Below are 13,096 nucleotides of genomic sequence, written 5' to 3'. Positions count from 1 at the left end.
ATCAAAGCCAAATGTGAAAAGCTTCCAGATGTACAGATAAATATAAGAAAGCAGATCCTGAAACCAACATGGACTTCTGGCTCATACGACTGCTAACAATTGTTTCAATTCCATAATTTCAACACTAGGAAAGGAACTTTAGCAGGGCAGAACTCAAAGGACACAAACCCCTCAAGTTTAATAGCCAGAATCCAGTCAGCAGGTGATCAACAGAAACAGAAACACCTTCTATTCATGCACTGACTCAGCTTACCTTCGGGTTTTTTTCTTCCTCCACCCAAACTTTTAAAATAAAACCCTTCCTCCCCCCCCCCCAAACAATAAATTGATACGTCAGAAACTATTTAACTTATTGCAATTTCAGACATTTAAGTGTGACTTTGTGAATCGAGGCAGTAATTTTAGTCGAGTGCTTCGTTTCTCCTATTTAAAAAAAAATCAGCAACGCAATCGTCTTTGCAAGCTACATTCAATGCAATATTTATGAAGATTACCGAAAGTCATTTAATATTTTAATTATACGCGGACTCATCAGGAGAGGGCAAACTTTGTATGGTGAAGGACACTCTTATAAGCCTAAGCCTGGCTTTTCCTCCTACTAACGTGAACAAATCAAAGCCAAGAGGAGGATATAAAGCGGGGCAAACGATTCTCGACGGTGATAACGTGGAACATCTACCTCTCCTGTTCATGGGGCGAATCCTCACCGCCACCTTCACGTTGGACTCGGACATGTCGCGGCTGGCACGATATGAGGCTCACAGCTCCCACTCCAGACAGAACTTTTCCTTCAGCCCTTCTTTCAAAGCAACCGCACTGAGTTTAAAATAAAATATAAAACTGTACAGAAACTGGACCACCAATGATTTAAACGTCGTGGCGGCGGCAAACTCCCAACTTTTGCCTCCTGAGGTGATTTTATTTCCTCTCCTCCGGTTCACCTGTTCCGTTGCGCGAGTTTTAAGCCGTGACCCTTCGCCATGACAGCGGGCGGCGAACCGGAGGCCGGCGGCAGAGAGAGGGGGGAGGAGGGGCGGCTGGAGGGGCCGAGCTAAAGACTTCGGCTATCTCCGGAGGACCGAAGGCTTCGGCTGTTTCCGGAGCGGAGGCGCGGGCTCGGCTGTCTCCGGATCGGCCGTTTCCAGGGCGGAGAAGTGCGATCGGCTGTTTCCGGAGGGGACGCGTGGAATCAACGCTTCCGAGCGGAAAACGCGGGATCAGCTTGTTTCCGGGGAGAGTCCCGGGATCGGCAGTTTCCGGAGGGGAGTCCGGGATCGGCTATTTCCGGAGGATATGAAGCGCTGGGGCGACACCGTTCGGTAATTTCCGGAGATTAGAAATGCATTGGCATTTATTGGGTTATGTACGTGTATTGGGGGTTGACGGCGTTTAAAATGGGAAAAAATACTGTGGGCGATTTTCTTTCTGCAAGCTTTCCAGGATGTGAATCATAGGCTTGCAAACATGAAGGTGGCTATTCAGCCCATTCACTTAGTACAAGCATCTAGCAGAATAAATCTCATCCCCCGCTTTGTCCACTTACCCAGTAAATTAACAATTCTTATTTTCCTTTATCTGTTCATAAAATCCGCTTCCCTGTTATTCAGCCTGGGCTTGGACCGGGAAGCAGGCACCGACAGGGTAAATAGCAACAAAACATTGCCCTTAACAAAAGTGCCGATAACCAGAAGGCAGAAGACTTTTAAGTTAAAGACAACGGAGGGAATCTGACACATGGACACTTTACTCTTTTCCACGCGCAGAAGAAGACTGGTTTTGCTCGGATGCGACTGAAAATTGGAACGCTGTACGAGAGGGCATGTGGGCATTCTCACAACGTGCAGATTCTTGAATCACCAGCGTAGGGGGCTACGAGCAGAATGCCAGATAATCAGATGATTTTCAAGTATAGGGACAGGATTAGACTACTTGGTGAACCGAGCCTGCTCCATTTCCCTCTCGGCCCATCCCTTCATGCCCTGACTAATCAAGAATCTATCAACCTCTGCCTTGGCCTCCACGTTGCCTGGGGCAACGAATTCCACAGAATTCTTCTTAAAGAAATTCTTCCTCATCTCTGTTCTAAACAGACGTCCCTCTACTCTGATCCTGGACTCTCCCACTATAGGACACATCCTCTCCACATCCACTCCATCTAGACCTTCCAATATTCAATAGGTTTCAATAAGGTTCCCCCACTCAGTCTTCTAAACTCTGCTGCGTACAGGCCCAGAGCCATCAAACACTCCTCATATATTAATCCTTTCATTCCTGGGATCATTCTCGTGATCCTCCTCTGGACCTTCTCCAATACCGGCACATCTTTTCTTAGACAAGGGTCCCAAACTGTTCACAATGCTCCCTTTAGCCCCACTCTTTGCCTCCTGCTAGTCAAGTCAATTGTCTTGCATCTTCCCTGCAATATCGTGGGCTCTTATCTTGTTAAGCAGCATCGTGTCAATGGACTAATGAAAATCCAAGTAAAGAACATCCGTCTTTATGTATTCTGCCTGTTGGTTGATGATCAGCAGGGACACGAGGGACAAAGGGACTGCTTCTTATCTGTTGAAGACTGCCAAAACAAAGACCTCACAGTCTACCATTTACTTCCCAATGCTTTCACCCACACGTGCCATTACTTGCCTGTCATTTGAGTAGCAACACATCCCAGGCTCCCAATCTGGATGAGCCTTGACCTTCCGTTGAACCACGACTCGACACTCATTACTCTCTGCTGGTTCTTCCCGTTTCTGCACACGTGCAGATGACACCAAGATTGGGGACGTAGTGGACAGCGAGGAAGGCCATCATGGCTTGCAGAGGGATCAGCATCAGCTGGAAAATGGCAGATGGAATTCAATGCAGACAAATGCAAGGTTTTGCACTTCAGTAGATCCTACACAGAGAATGGTAGGGCACTGAAGAGTCTGGCAGAACAAAGCAATCTGGAAATACAGGTGTAAAATCATTGGCAGTGGTGTCACAGGTAGGTAGGGTCGTGAAGAAAGCTTTTGGCACACTGGCCTTCATAAAGTATTGAGTACGGGTGCTGGGATGTTATGTTGAAGTTGTACAAGATGTTGGTGAGGCCTAATTTGGAGAATCGTAGGCAGTTTCAGTTACCTAACTACAGGAAAGGCATGAGGTTGAAAGGATGCAGAGAAAATTCAGAAGGATGTTGCCAGATCTGGAGGACCTGAGTTAAAAGAAAAGATTGAATAGGTTAGGACTGTATTCTTTAGAATATAGAAGATTGAGGGCAGATTTGATAGAGGTATACAAAATTATGATGGGGTAAATGCAAGCAAGCTTTTTTCCACAACCAGCGATCGTGGGTTAAGGGTGAAAGGTGAAAAGTTTTAAGAGGAACTTGAGGGAAAACTTCACTCAGAGGGTGGTGAGAGTGTGGAATGAGCTTCCATCACGAGTGGTCCATGTGAGCTCAAGTTCAGTGTTTGAGAAGTTTAGATGGGTACATGGATGTTAGGGATATGGAGAGCTCAAGTTCAGTGTTTAAGAGAAGTTTAGATGGGTACATGGACGATAGGGATACGGAGAGCTCAAGTTCAGTGTTTAAGAGAAGTTTAGATGGGTACATGGATGATAGGGATATGGAGAGCTCAAGTTCAGTGTTTAAGAGAAGTTTAGATGGGTACATGGATGATAGGGATACGGAGAGCTCAAGTTCAGTGTTTAAGAGAAGTTTAGATGGGTACATGGATGATAGGGATATGGAGAGCTCAAGTTCAGTGTTTGAGAAGTTTAGATGGGTACATGGATGATAGGGATACGGAGAGCTCAAGTTCAGTGTTTAAGAGAAGTTTAGATGGGTACATGGATGATAGGGATATGGAGAGCTCAAGTTCAGTGTTTGAGAAGTTTAGATGGGTACATGGATGATAGGGATACGGAGAGCTCAAGTTCAGTGTTTAAGAGAAGTTTAGATGGGTACATGGATGATAGGGATATAGAGAGCTCAAGTTCAGTGTTTAAGAGAAGTTTAGATGGGTATATGGATGATAGGGATATGGAGAGCTCAAGTTCAGTGTTTAAGAGAAGTTTAGATGGGTACATGGATGATAGGGATATGGAGAGCTCAAGTTCAGTGTTTAAGAGAAGTTTAGATGGGTACATGGATGATAGGGATATGGAGAGCTCAAGTTCAGTGTTTAAGAGAAGTTTAGATGGGTACATGGATGATAGGGATATGGAGAGCTCAAGTTCAGTGTTTAAGAGAAGTTTAGATGGGTACATGGATGATAGGGATATGGAGAGCTCAAGTTCAGTGTTTAAGAGAAGTTTAGATGGGTACATGGATGATAGGGATATGGAGAGCTCAAGTTCAGTGTTTAAGAGAAGTTTAGATGGGTACATGGATGATAGGGATATGGAGAGCTCAAGTTCAGTGTTTAAGAGAAGTTTAGATGGGTACATGGATGATAGGGATATGGAGAGCTCAAGTTCAGTGTTTAAGAGAAGTTTAGATGGGTACATGGATGATAGGGATATGGAGAGCTCAAGTTCAGTGTTTAAGAGAAGTTTAGATGGGTACATGGATGATAGGGATATGGAGAGCTCAAGTTCAGTGTTTAAGAGAAGTTTAGATGGGTACATGGATGATAGGGATATGGAGAGCTCAAGTTCAGTGTTTAAGAGAAGTTTAGATGGGTACATGGATGATAGGGATATGGAGAGCTCAAGTTCAGTGTTTAAGAGAAGTTTAGATGGGTACATGGATGATAGGGATATGGAGAGCTCAAGTTCAGTGTTTAAGAGAAGTTTAGATGGGTACATGGATGATAGGGATATGGAGAGCTCAAGTTCAGTGTTTAAGAGAAGTTTAGATGGGTACATGGATGATAGGGATACGGAGAGCTCAAGTTCAGTGTTTGAGAAGTTTAGATGGGTACATGGATGATAGGGATATGGAGAGCTCAAGTTCAGTGTTTAAGAGAAGTTTAGATGGGTACATGGATGATAGGGATATGGAGAGCTCAAGTTCAGTGTTTGAGAAGTTTAGATGGGTACATGGATGATAGGGATACGGAGAGCTCAAGTTCAGTGTTTAAGAGAAGTTTAGATGGGTACATGGATGATAGGGATACGGAGAGCTCAAGTTCAGTGTTTGAGAAGTTTAGATGGGTACATGGATGATAGGGTTATGGAGAGCTGTGGTCCAGGTTCAGGTTGATGGGTTTGGCATGGACTAGATGGGCCAAAAAGCCCGTTTCCGTGCTGTACTTTTCTATGACTTCATTATGAATGGAGCTTTTCCTCCTCTACTTTGCACCATTCTGTTTTGTGCTCATCCTTACATTCTTAACATGTAAACTCTTCATTCTGTCAGCTTCATGTGAGCAAGGGATTTAATTTGACCCTGGGTAATATGGCAATAAATGAAGCTAACTAATCCACAGAATTTTTCAGAAACATCATCAGGCAAAAGGCAGAGAAAGACAAATTTGAGAAGGAATTCCATACTCACCAAAAATCTTTTAATTTTTAAATCCAAAACTTTTTGAATGAAAAGTTGTACTTGCATATGGTGGAACTTATCACTAGAGGGCAGCAAAGACAATGCACGGATGGGTATTGGTGTTGGTTTATTGTCGTCACCTGTACCACGATGCCCTGAAAAGCTTGTCTTGCACACTGCTTATATAGATCACATCACTACACAGCGTAGAGTAAGGAAGAACAATAACAGAATGCAGAACAGTTGCAGAAAAGTGCAGTGCGAGTGAACAATAAGGTTTAAGGTCATAACGAGGCAGACTGTGGGGACAGGCCTCTATCTTGTATTAAAACCGTGGATTAGGCGCTGTCCTTGAGCCTGGTGGCATGTAGTTTCAGGCTTTTGTACCTTCTGCCCAGTGGGAGAGGGGGAGAAGAGGGGTGAGTGGGGTCTTTGATTACGGTGGCTGCTTTACTGAGGCAGTGGGAAGGTTAGAGAAGGGTTATTTCCTGAAAGCTGTCCGCAAGCTAAATTTTGTAAAACTATCCATCTCATATTTTACTTCCTGTTATGTAAACAGATACACAAACACGCAGGGAAACAAAAATCAGGTTTAATATCACTGGCTCATGTCCTGAGTTTTTTTGTTGTTTTGCAACAGCAGTACAGTGCAATACATTAAAAATTTATAAATTACAATAAGAAATATATAGAGTTTCTATTTTGCTCCCCTTTTGGATTACTTGTTTTGTGTATACAGGACTCCTTAAAGGTGCCCAGGATAGATCCTCAGAGATGTTGACACCCAGGAACTTGAAATTGCTCACTCTTTCCACGTCTGACCCTCTATGAGGATTGGTTGTGATCCCTCATCTTGCCCCTCCTTAAGTCCACAATCAGTTCTTTGGTCCTACTGACTTAAGTACAAGTTTATTGCTTTGACACCACTCACCTAGCTGATATATCAAGTCAAGTCACTTTTATTGTCATTTCGACCATAACTGCTGGTACAGTGCATAGTAAAGATATCTTGCTCCCGTACATTGGAATATACCCTCTGTAAACTCATTAATGAATACCACTAATCATTATTACTATCCTGAAAAAATCTTTTAAAATTTACAGACTAATTTCCATAGTCAGGTTTCAGTCAGATAGATTTCTGTAATTGGGTAAGATTACAATATGCACGGGAATTGTTTTAGTGACCTCTCTGCCATCTGGTGGTTATGCCAGGAACCACAATATCCCCTTGAAATCTTAAATGCTTCGTTCACAGAGTGAAAAAAAGACCATAGAACCACAAGATCTAGGAGCAGAGTGAGGCCGTTCAGCCCATCGACTGCATTCAATCATGGCTGATTTTTGTTCATCCCCATTCTTCCACCCAGAACCCAGAACACTCTCACCAATCAAGAACCATCAATCTCTACCTTAACTACATCCAATGATTTGTTAGGGAGGTAAGCTGCACTCAGTGCGAGGAAGATCAAGGAATTTATTGTGGATTATAGGAAGGGGACGTCACGGGAACACACACCAGTCCTCATTGAAGGGTTAGCAGTAGAAATGATGAGCAAATTCCAAGTTGCTGGGGGTCAACACCTTTGAAGATCTATACTGGATCCAACATATTCATGCAGTTACGAAGAAGGCACGCCAGGGACTTTATTTCATTAGGTGTTTGAGGTTTAGTAAGTCACGAAAGACTCTGGTAAATTTCTACGGCTGTACTGTGGGGAGCATTCTGACTGGTTGCAATACCGTCTGGTGCGAAGGCTCCGATGTGTAGGATTGAGAAAAGCTGCAGAGCGTCAGTCAGCTCCTCTGGGCACAAGTCATCGAGGATATCTCTGAAGGGTGGTGTTCCAAGAAGGTGGCATTCATCATTAATGCCTCCCACCACCGCAGACATGCTGTCCTCTCATTACTGCCACCAAGGAGGAGGTGCAAGAGCCTGAAGATGCACACTCAAACGTTTTGGGACTATCTTCTCCTCCTCTGCCACAAAACAATGAATTTCACAACGTATGCCGGATGCAAGATTCAGATTTACTTCTCACGTGCACATCGAAGCATACACTGAAGTGTGTCCTTGGCGTCAGCAACCAAGGGTATGATCGGGGCAGCCCGCGAGTGTGGCCACTCATTCCACAATGCCCGGCAGGAGAACAGAGAAAACAACAAACAACAAAGCAACCCCAGCGAATCAAGCCCCGTTCCTCCCTCCCACCCGTGCAAGTAAAGAGTCCTCCAGCCTCCAGCAGACTCGCAGACATTGACTTCGCCACTGGACTCCCAGACAACGGGCCTCGGTGATAATAAACCTAATTCTGATTCTTTGTCTGGTCGAAGCGGCTTCAGACCCCACAGTAATAACTCCCAACCAAGGGAAGCAGTTAGTTCAGAAGTACCTCAGGTCTGGAGCTGAGTCTTTGCTCCACCATCACATCAAAACCAACTCCCAGTCTAATTTAGAAAAAGAGCTAATTCAATCTTGCCTTAAAATCTGAAATCAAACCAAGCAAAACTTGAAATTGCACAGAATATCCATTAGCAATCTTTATTTGAAACAATGACATTTAACACAATGAATTAACTGTACATTCACAACAAAAATGAACAGTGCTAACATTTAATATCTGCACCTGCTTCATAAAATTCCTACATTGTTTCATATAAAGTCAAATATATATGAATTTGGCATCACCTCTGGAATCACTTCATGCCTTGGTCCCAAGTCTTAGCTGACGTAGTACTATCATAGTCTGTCACCATGACACCCACCGGGACTGCTATGCCCTCCCCTCCCTACCCCAAGGCGGTGAGGTTCACTGCTCTTCGATTAGCCAAGTCAGCGTGCACCAAACCCAGGAACCTGCTCGACCACTTCTCAACTGCTCCCTTGCCAAGCAAGCCCGTCCGGTGACTCACCAGCTGGTCTTAAAGGAACAATTGCAGGGGTTTTGATATCCACCCAGATGGTGTATCCACTGGTTAATCCTTCCTTTATAACACAACCCCCATCAGCCCAGGAAGCAACCCAGTAAACTTAGAACCACAATGACCAAGGTACAGAGAGCCCTCCCCATCAGCCTACCAGCACCTCACCTGGATCCATGCCAGCTCTTACTCCTCCGTTTCACTCCTCTTATACTGGCTACCTCCCCCCTCTACTTTTTCAGTCCAGATGAAGATTCTCAACCCAAAATGTCTAATCTGCCACCACAGATGCTGCCTGACCCATTGAGTTCCTCCAGCTACCTAAGTACTCCACGTTTAGTCTCCCCAAAACCCTTGTACAATTATAAAAAAGGCTCCCCCCCATCCTGGTAATTCTTCCAGTGAAGACTAAATCCTAATCCCGATGGTAGAACCGCAGAACAAATGGATCAGGCTTTTGCTGCCTCAACTCAGCACCGAGAGTTCTGGGTCTCGGTCCGCCTGAAACCCAGAAGCTGAAAAACTCAGGTTCTGTTTTATTTATCACGTGTATATCGAAACACACAGCCAAATGCGTCGTTTGTGTCAAGACCGCTAGCGCTCTGTCACCACCTGCCCAACTCAACAGTAAGCACAGAGGGGAACAGTCAACCCTTCGGGCCAAGATTTGATCACAGGTCTCGGCTGGAAACGTGCTGTTCCTCCAGCTGCTCTGGGTTTCCAGCCCCTGCAGAATCTCACGTTACAGTGAGAAGGTCCTGGGGGTAGGAGGCCTGTCGGTGTGTGTAACGTTACAGTGAGAAGGTCCTGGGGGTAGGAGGCCTGTCGGTGAGTGTAACGTCACAGTGAGAAGGTCCTGGGGGTAGGAGGCCTGTCGGTGTGTGTAACGTCACAGTGAGAAGGTCCTGGGGGTAGGAGGCCTGTCGGTGTGTGTAACGTCACAGTGAGAAGGTCCTGGGGGTAGGAGGCCTGTCGGTGAGTGTAACGTCACAGTGAGAAGGTCCTGGGGGTAGGAGGCCTGTCGGTGAGTGTAACGTCACAGTGAGAAGGTCCTGGGGGGTAGGAGGCCTGTCGGTGAGTGTAATGTTACAGTGAGAAGGTCCTGGGGGTAGGAGGCCTGTCGGTGAGTGTAATGTTACAGTGAGAAGGTCCTGGGGGTAGGAGGCCTGTCGGTGTGTGTAACGTTACAGTGAGAAGGTCCTGGGGGTAGGAGGCCTGTCGGTGAGTGTAACGTCACAGTGAGAAGGTCCTGGGGGTAGGAGGCCTGTCGGTGTGTGTAACGTTACAGTGAGAAGGTCCTGGGGGTAGGAGGCCTGTCGGTGTGTGTAACGTTACAGTGAGAAGGTCCTGGGGGTAGGAGGCCTGTCGGTGAGTGTAACGTCACAGTGAGAAGGTCCTGGGGGTAGGAGGCCTGTCGGTGTGTGTAACGTCACAGTGAGAAGGTCCTGGGGGTAGGAGGCCTGTCGGTGTGTGTAACGTCACAGTGAGAAGGTCCTGGGGGTAGGAGGCCTGTCGGTGAGTGTAACGTCACAGTGAGAAGGTCCTGGGGGTAGGAGGCCTGTCGGTGAGTGTAACGTCACAGTGAGAAGGTCCTGGGGGGTAGGAGGCCTGTCGGTGAGTGTAATGTTACAGTGAGAAGGTCCTGGGGGTAGGAGGCCTGTCGGTGTGTGTAATGTTACAGTGAGAAGGTCCTGGGGGTTGGAGGCCTGTCGGTGAGTGTAACGTTACAGTGAGAAGGTCCTGGGGGTAGGAGGCCTGTCGGTGTGTGTAACGTTACAGTGAGAAGGTCCTGGGGGGTAGGAGGCCTGTCGGTGAGTGTAACGTCACAGTGAGAAGGTCCTGGGGGTAGGAGGCCTGTCGGTGAGTGTAACGTTACAGTGAGAAGGTCCTGGGGGTAGGAGGCCTGTCAGTGTGTGTAACGTCACAGTGAGAAGGTCCTGGGGGGTAGGAGGCCTGTCGGTGAGTGTAACGTTACAGTGAGAAGGTCCTGGGGGTAGGAGGCCTGTCGGTGAGTGGGAGTGGGAGGAAGGGGGCTCGCTTTGCTGCTGTTGTCCTGCTGAACATTGTGGACATGCTGTGTTGGCACCAGACTGTGTGGTGACAAACGGGCTGCCCACTATGCGCCCTCAGGTTGTGTGGGTTGTTAACGCAAACGACGCACTTCGCTGCACGCACAGCCGATACATAAATAAATTTGAATCTGAACTAGAAAGGCCACAACAGGAGCAACAGCAAACCTGTTTCCACACGCGAACCGAGACAGGGCAGGGCAGGGGAGCCTGAGAAAGTTGGGGAGAGGGAGGTGGAACAATCGTGGATGGGGGAAGGAGAATAGATCCTACAAGACTGGCGACCAAATTGCAAGGGCAATTCATCGAGGAGCATCTCCACGGAACTAACATCAGCGTAAACAGGTATCCACAGGCTTCATCATGACAGCAGGTGATGAGGTAATACTGCTAGACCAAAGTCCGATTGCTTGGACAACGATCCCTCAAAATGTCTCACCCGTAGATTTTCTTCAAAAACACATTTAAAAAGCGAAATAGGAAACCAAAGGCTTTTTTAAGAATACATTAAAAACTCTGACAATCCCCTTCCCCTTAAAAATATCCAAGAACTGTCAACGTCAATTATCTCACATAAACTGTACAAACATGAAATGTTGCTGGAAGTCTGAAGAGGAAACGGAAAGGTGGAAATTCCCAGCGAGTCAGGCAGCATCTGTGGAGAGAGAAAGAGAGTTAACACGTCTTCAGGTTAGTGAGTGTTAGCCCCTTGAGCTGGGATGAGCAATGGACAGAAATAGAATGTGGGGAAAAAGAGAAATTGGTAGGAATAAAAGCCAATAAATCCCAGGGAACTAATACATGAGGCAATAACGAACCAGCACCAATACCAATCTACGTCGGGGCAGAGTTGCTGGAACCTGGAGCACCAGAGGAACTTAGTGGGTCAGGCAGCATCTCTGGAGGGAAATGAAGAGTTGATGTCTGGTCAAGACCCTTCATTGGGACTGACCTGCTGAGCCCCTCCCGCACCTGGCGAGTCTCAGCAATAACCTACATCGTAGTGCTTTGGAAGGGATGGTCACACAGAAAGCAAATGCCCTTGTTGTCATCTTCCAGAATTTCAAAGATTCTGGAATTGACCAGAATCAGTAGGGTAGAAAATGTGATCCCACTATTTTAAAAAAAAGGGAGGGATGAAAACCAGGGAGTTACCAGCTTGTGCTAACAGTTGATCATGAAAATAATATTTAGCAGATTTAGCAAGGAAAATCATTTTTGAACACAGAACACGGAACATTTCAGCCCACGATATTGCACTGACCTTTTAAGCTACTCCAAGATCAATCTAACCCTTCCCTCCCACACAGCCGAAGCACTGACTGTACTACTTCCCTCCCCACCCACCCCCCCAAGTACTCTGTGGATGTGATTAATAGAACCGATAAAGAGTGAACCAACAGATGTGGCATATTTGGATTTTCAGAAGGCTTTGGAAGCTGGGAGAAAAGGTTGTAGCCAGCAGAACTGGGGGAACATACTGGCATCTGCCAAGGATTGGTTGTTGGACTGCAAGCAAAGAGGGCCTTTGCCCGCTGCTGATCAGTGACCAGAATCCGTATTTGGGTCCCAACTGTTCATGATCTTTACCACCCACAATCTAGATGAATCATGCAGGAGGTTTGAGGGGCCACACGCCATAGTAATGCTCCAATATTTATTGTTCTTTCATTAAAGATAAGTTCTGATGTAAAGACATTAACTTTGCTTCAGTCTCTGCAGATGCTGCCTGACCTGTTGAGTATTTTCAATAGTTTTTGTAAAATTTTACTACACAAACATCTCACTTGGTGGGGTTTAATGAAACCAGTCAAATGCCAGGAACTTGGCAAACCTAACCTAATACTGACTGGTGGTTGAATGCAGGAATAAGAAGGGTGATTGATAAGTTTGTGGCCTAAGGTAGAAGGAGTCCGTTTTAGAAAGCCCAGCACATTTATTTTTCAACATAATCCCCTCCTACATTGACACACTTAGTCCAGCGGTCGTGGAGCATACGGATCTTGGACCTCCAGAAAGTGTCCACAAATGGGTGATTGACAAGTTTGTGGCCTAAGGTAGAAGGAGATGAGATATCCAGCTCTTGTTACATGTACGTGCAGGTAAACTCTGAGTCATTATGCAGAAAGTTTGAAGTTAATAATTCATCTCCTTCTACCTTAGGCCACAAACTTATCAATCACCCCGATGAGTTATGAAACTCATCGCAATGAAAGGCCTAAGCAAAGAGATTATGCAGATCCCGTAAATCCAAATGCTGGAGGAACTCAGCAGGTCACGCAGCACCAATGGAAATGAATGAACAGTAAACGTTTCGGGCCGAGGCCTTTCATCAGGCCTTCAGATCTTACATAAATATTGATACAAACTGTTAGTGTTTTGTAACTCTAAAACATTACATTAATTAAAAAATAAGATGGGGTCCGAAATGTGAGTCTAATATCGTATTTTATTTTAAGCAAGGCACACACATATCACGTGGTAGTGATCAAGACGTGTGCAGTTCACGTATTGTTACTTATAACCTGTAGTGAATTATTTAAACAAACAAGAAAGCTTAATGAAACAATATATTTACAATATTAGTCAAATATTACTGAAATATTAAAAACACAAATATTAACCTCTG

The 13,096-nt window shown here is 45.7% G+C and overlaps 2 protein-coding genes across 2 annotated transcripts in view; both read right to left on the bottom strand.

Moving 5' to 3' along the window:
* The window catches only part of LOC140730856 (kinesin-like protein KIF13B), a 274,790-nt gene extending 273,790 nt beyond the window's left edge, over positions 1–1,000 (bottom strand). Inside the window, exon 1 of the mRNA XM_073051815.1 lies at positions 680–1,000. Within this exon, the coding sequence (XP_072907916.1) occupies positions 680–734 (55 nt within the window). The 5' untranslated portion in view covers positions 735–1,000. The remainder of the gene's footprint in view (positions 1–679) is intronic.
* Positions 1,001–8,002: 7,002 nt separating this feature from the next.
* krtcap3 (keratinocyte associated protein 3) overlaps positions 8,003–13,096 on the bottom strand; it is a 42,047-nt gene continuing 36,953 nt past the window's right edge. The window contains exon 7 of the mRNA XM_073051814.1: positions 8,003–11,122. The gene's annotated coding sequence lies outside the window, so the exon portion shown is untranslated. The remainder of the gene's footprint in view (positions 11,123–13,096) is intronic.

Source organism: Hemitrygon akajei, chromosome 7, assembly GCF_048418815.1.
Source record: "Hemitrygon akajei chromosome 7, sHemAka1.3, whole genome shotgun sequence".
Taxonomy (NCBI): Eukaryota; Metazoa; Chordata; class Chondrichthyes; order Myliobatiformes; family Dasyatidae; genus Hemitrygon; species Hemitrygon akajei.
This window is presented reverse-complemented; position numbering and strand designations above follow the sequence as displayed.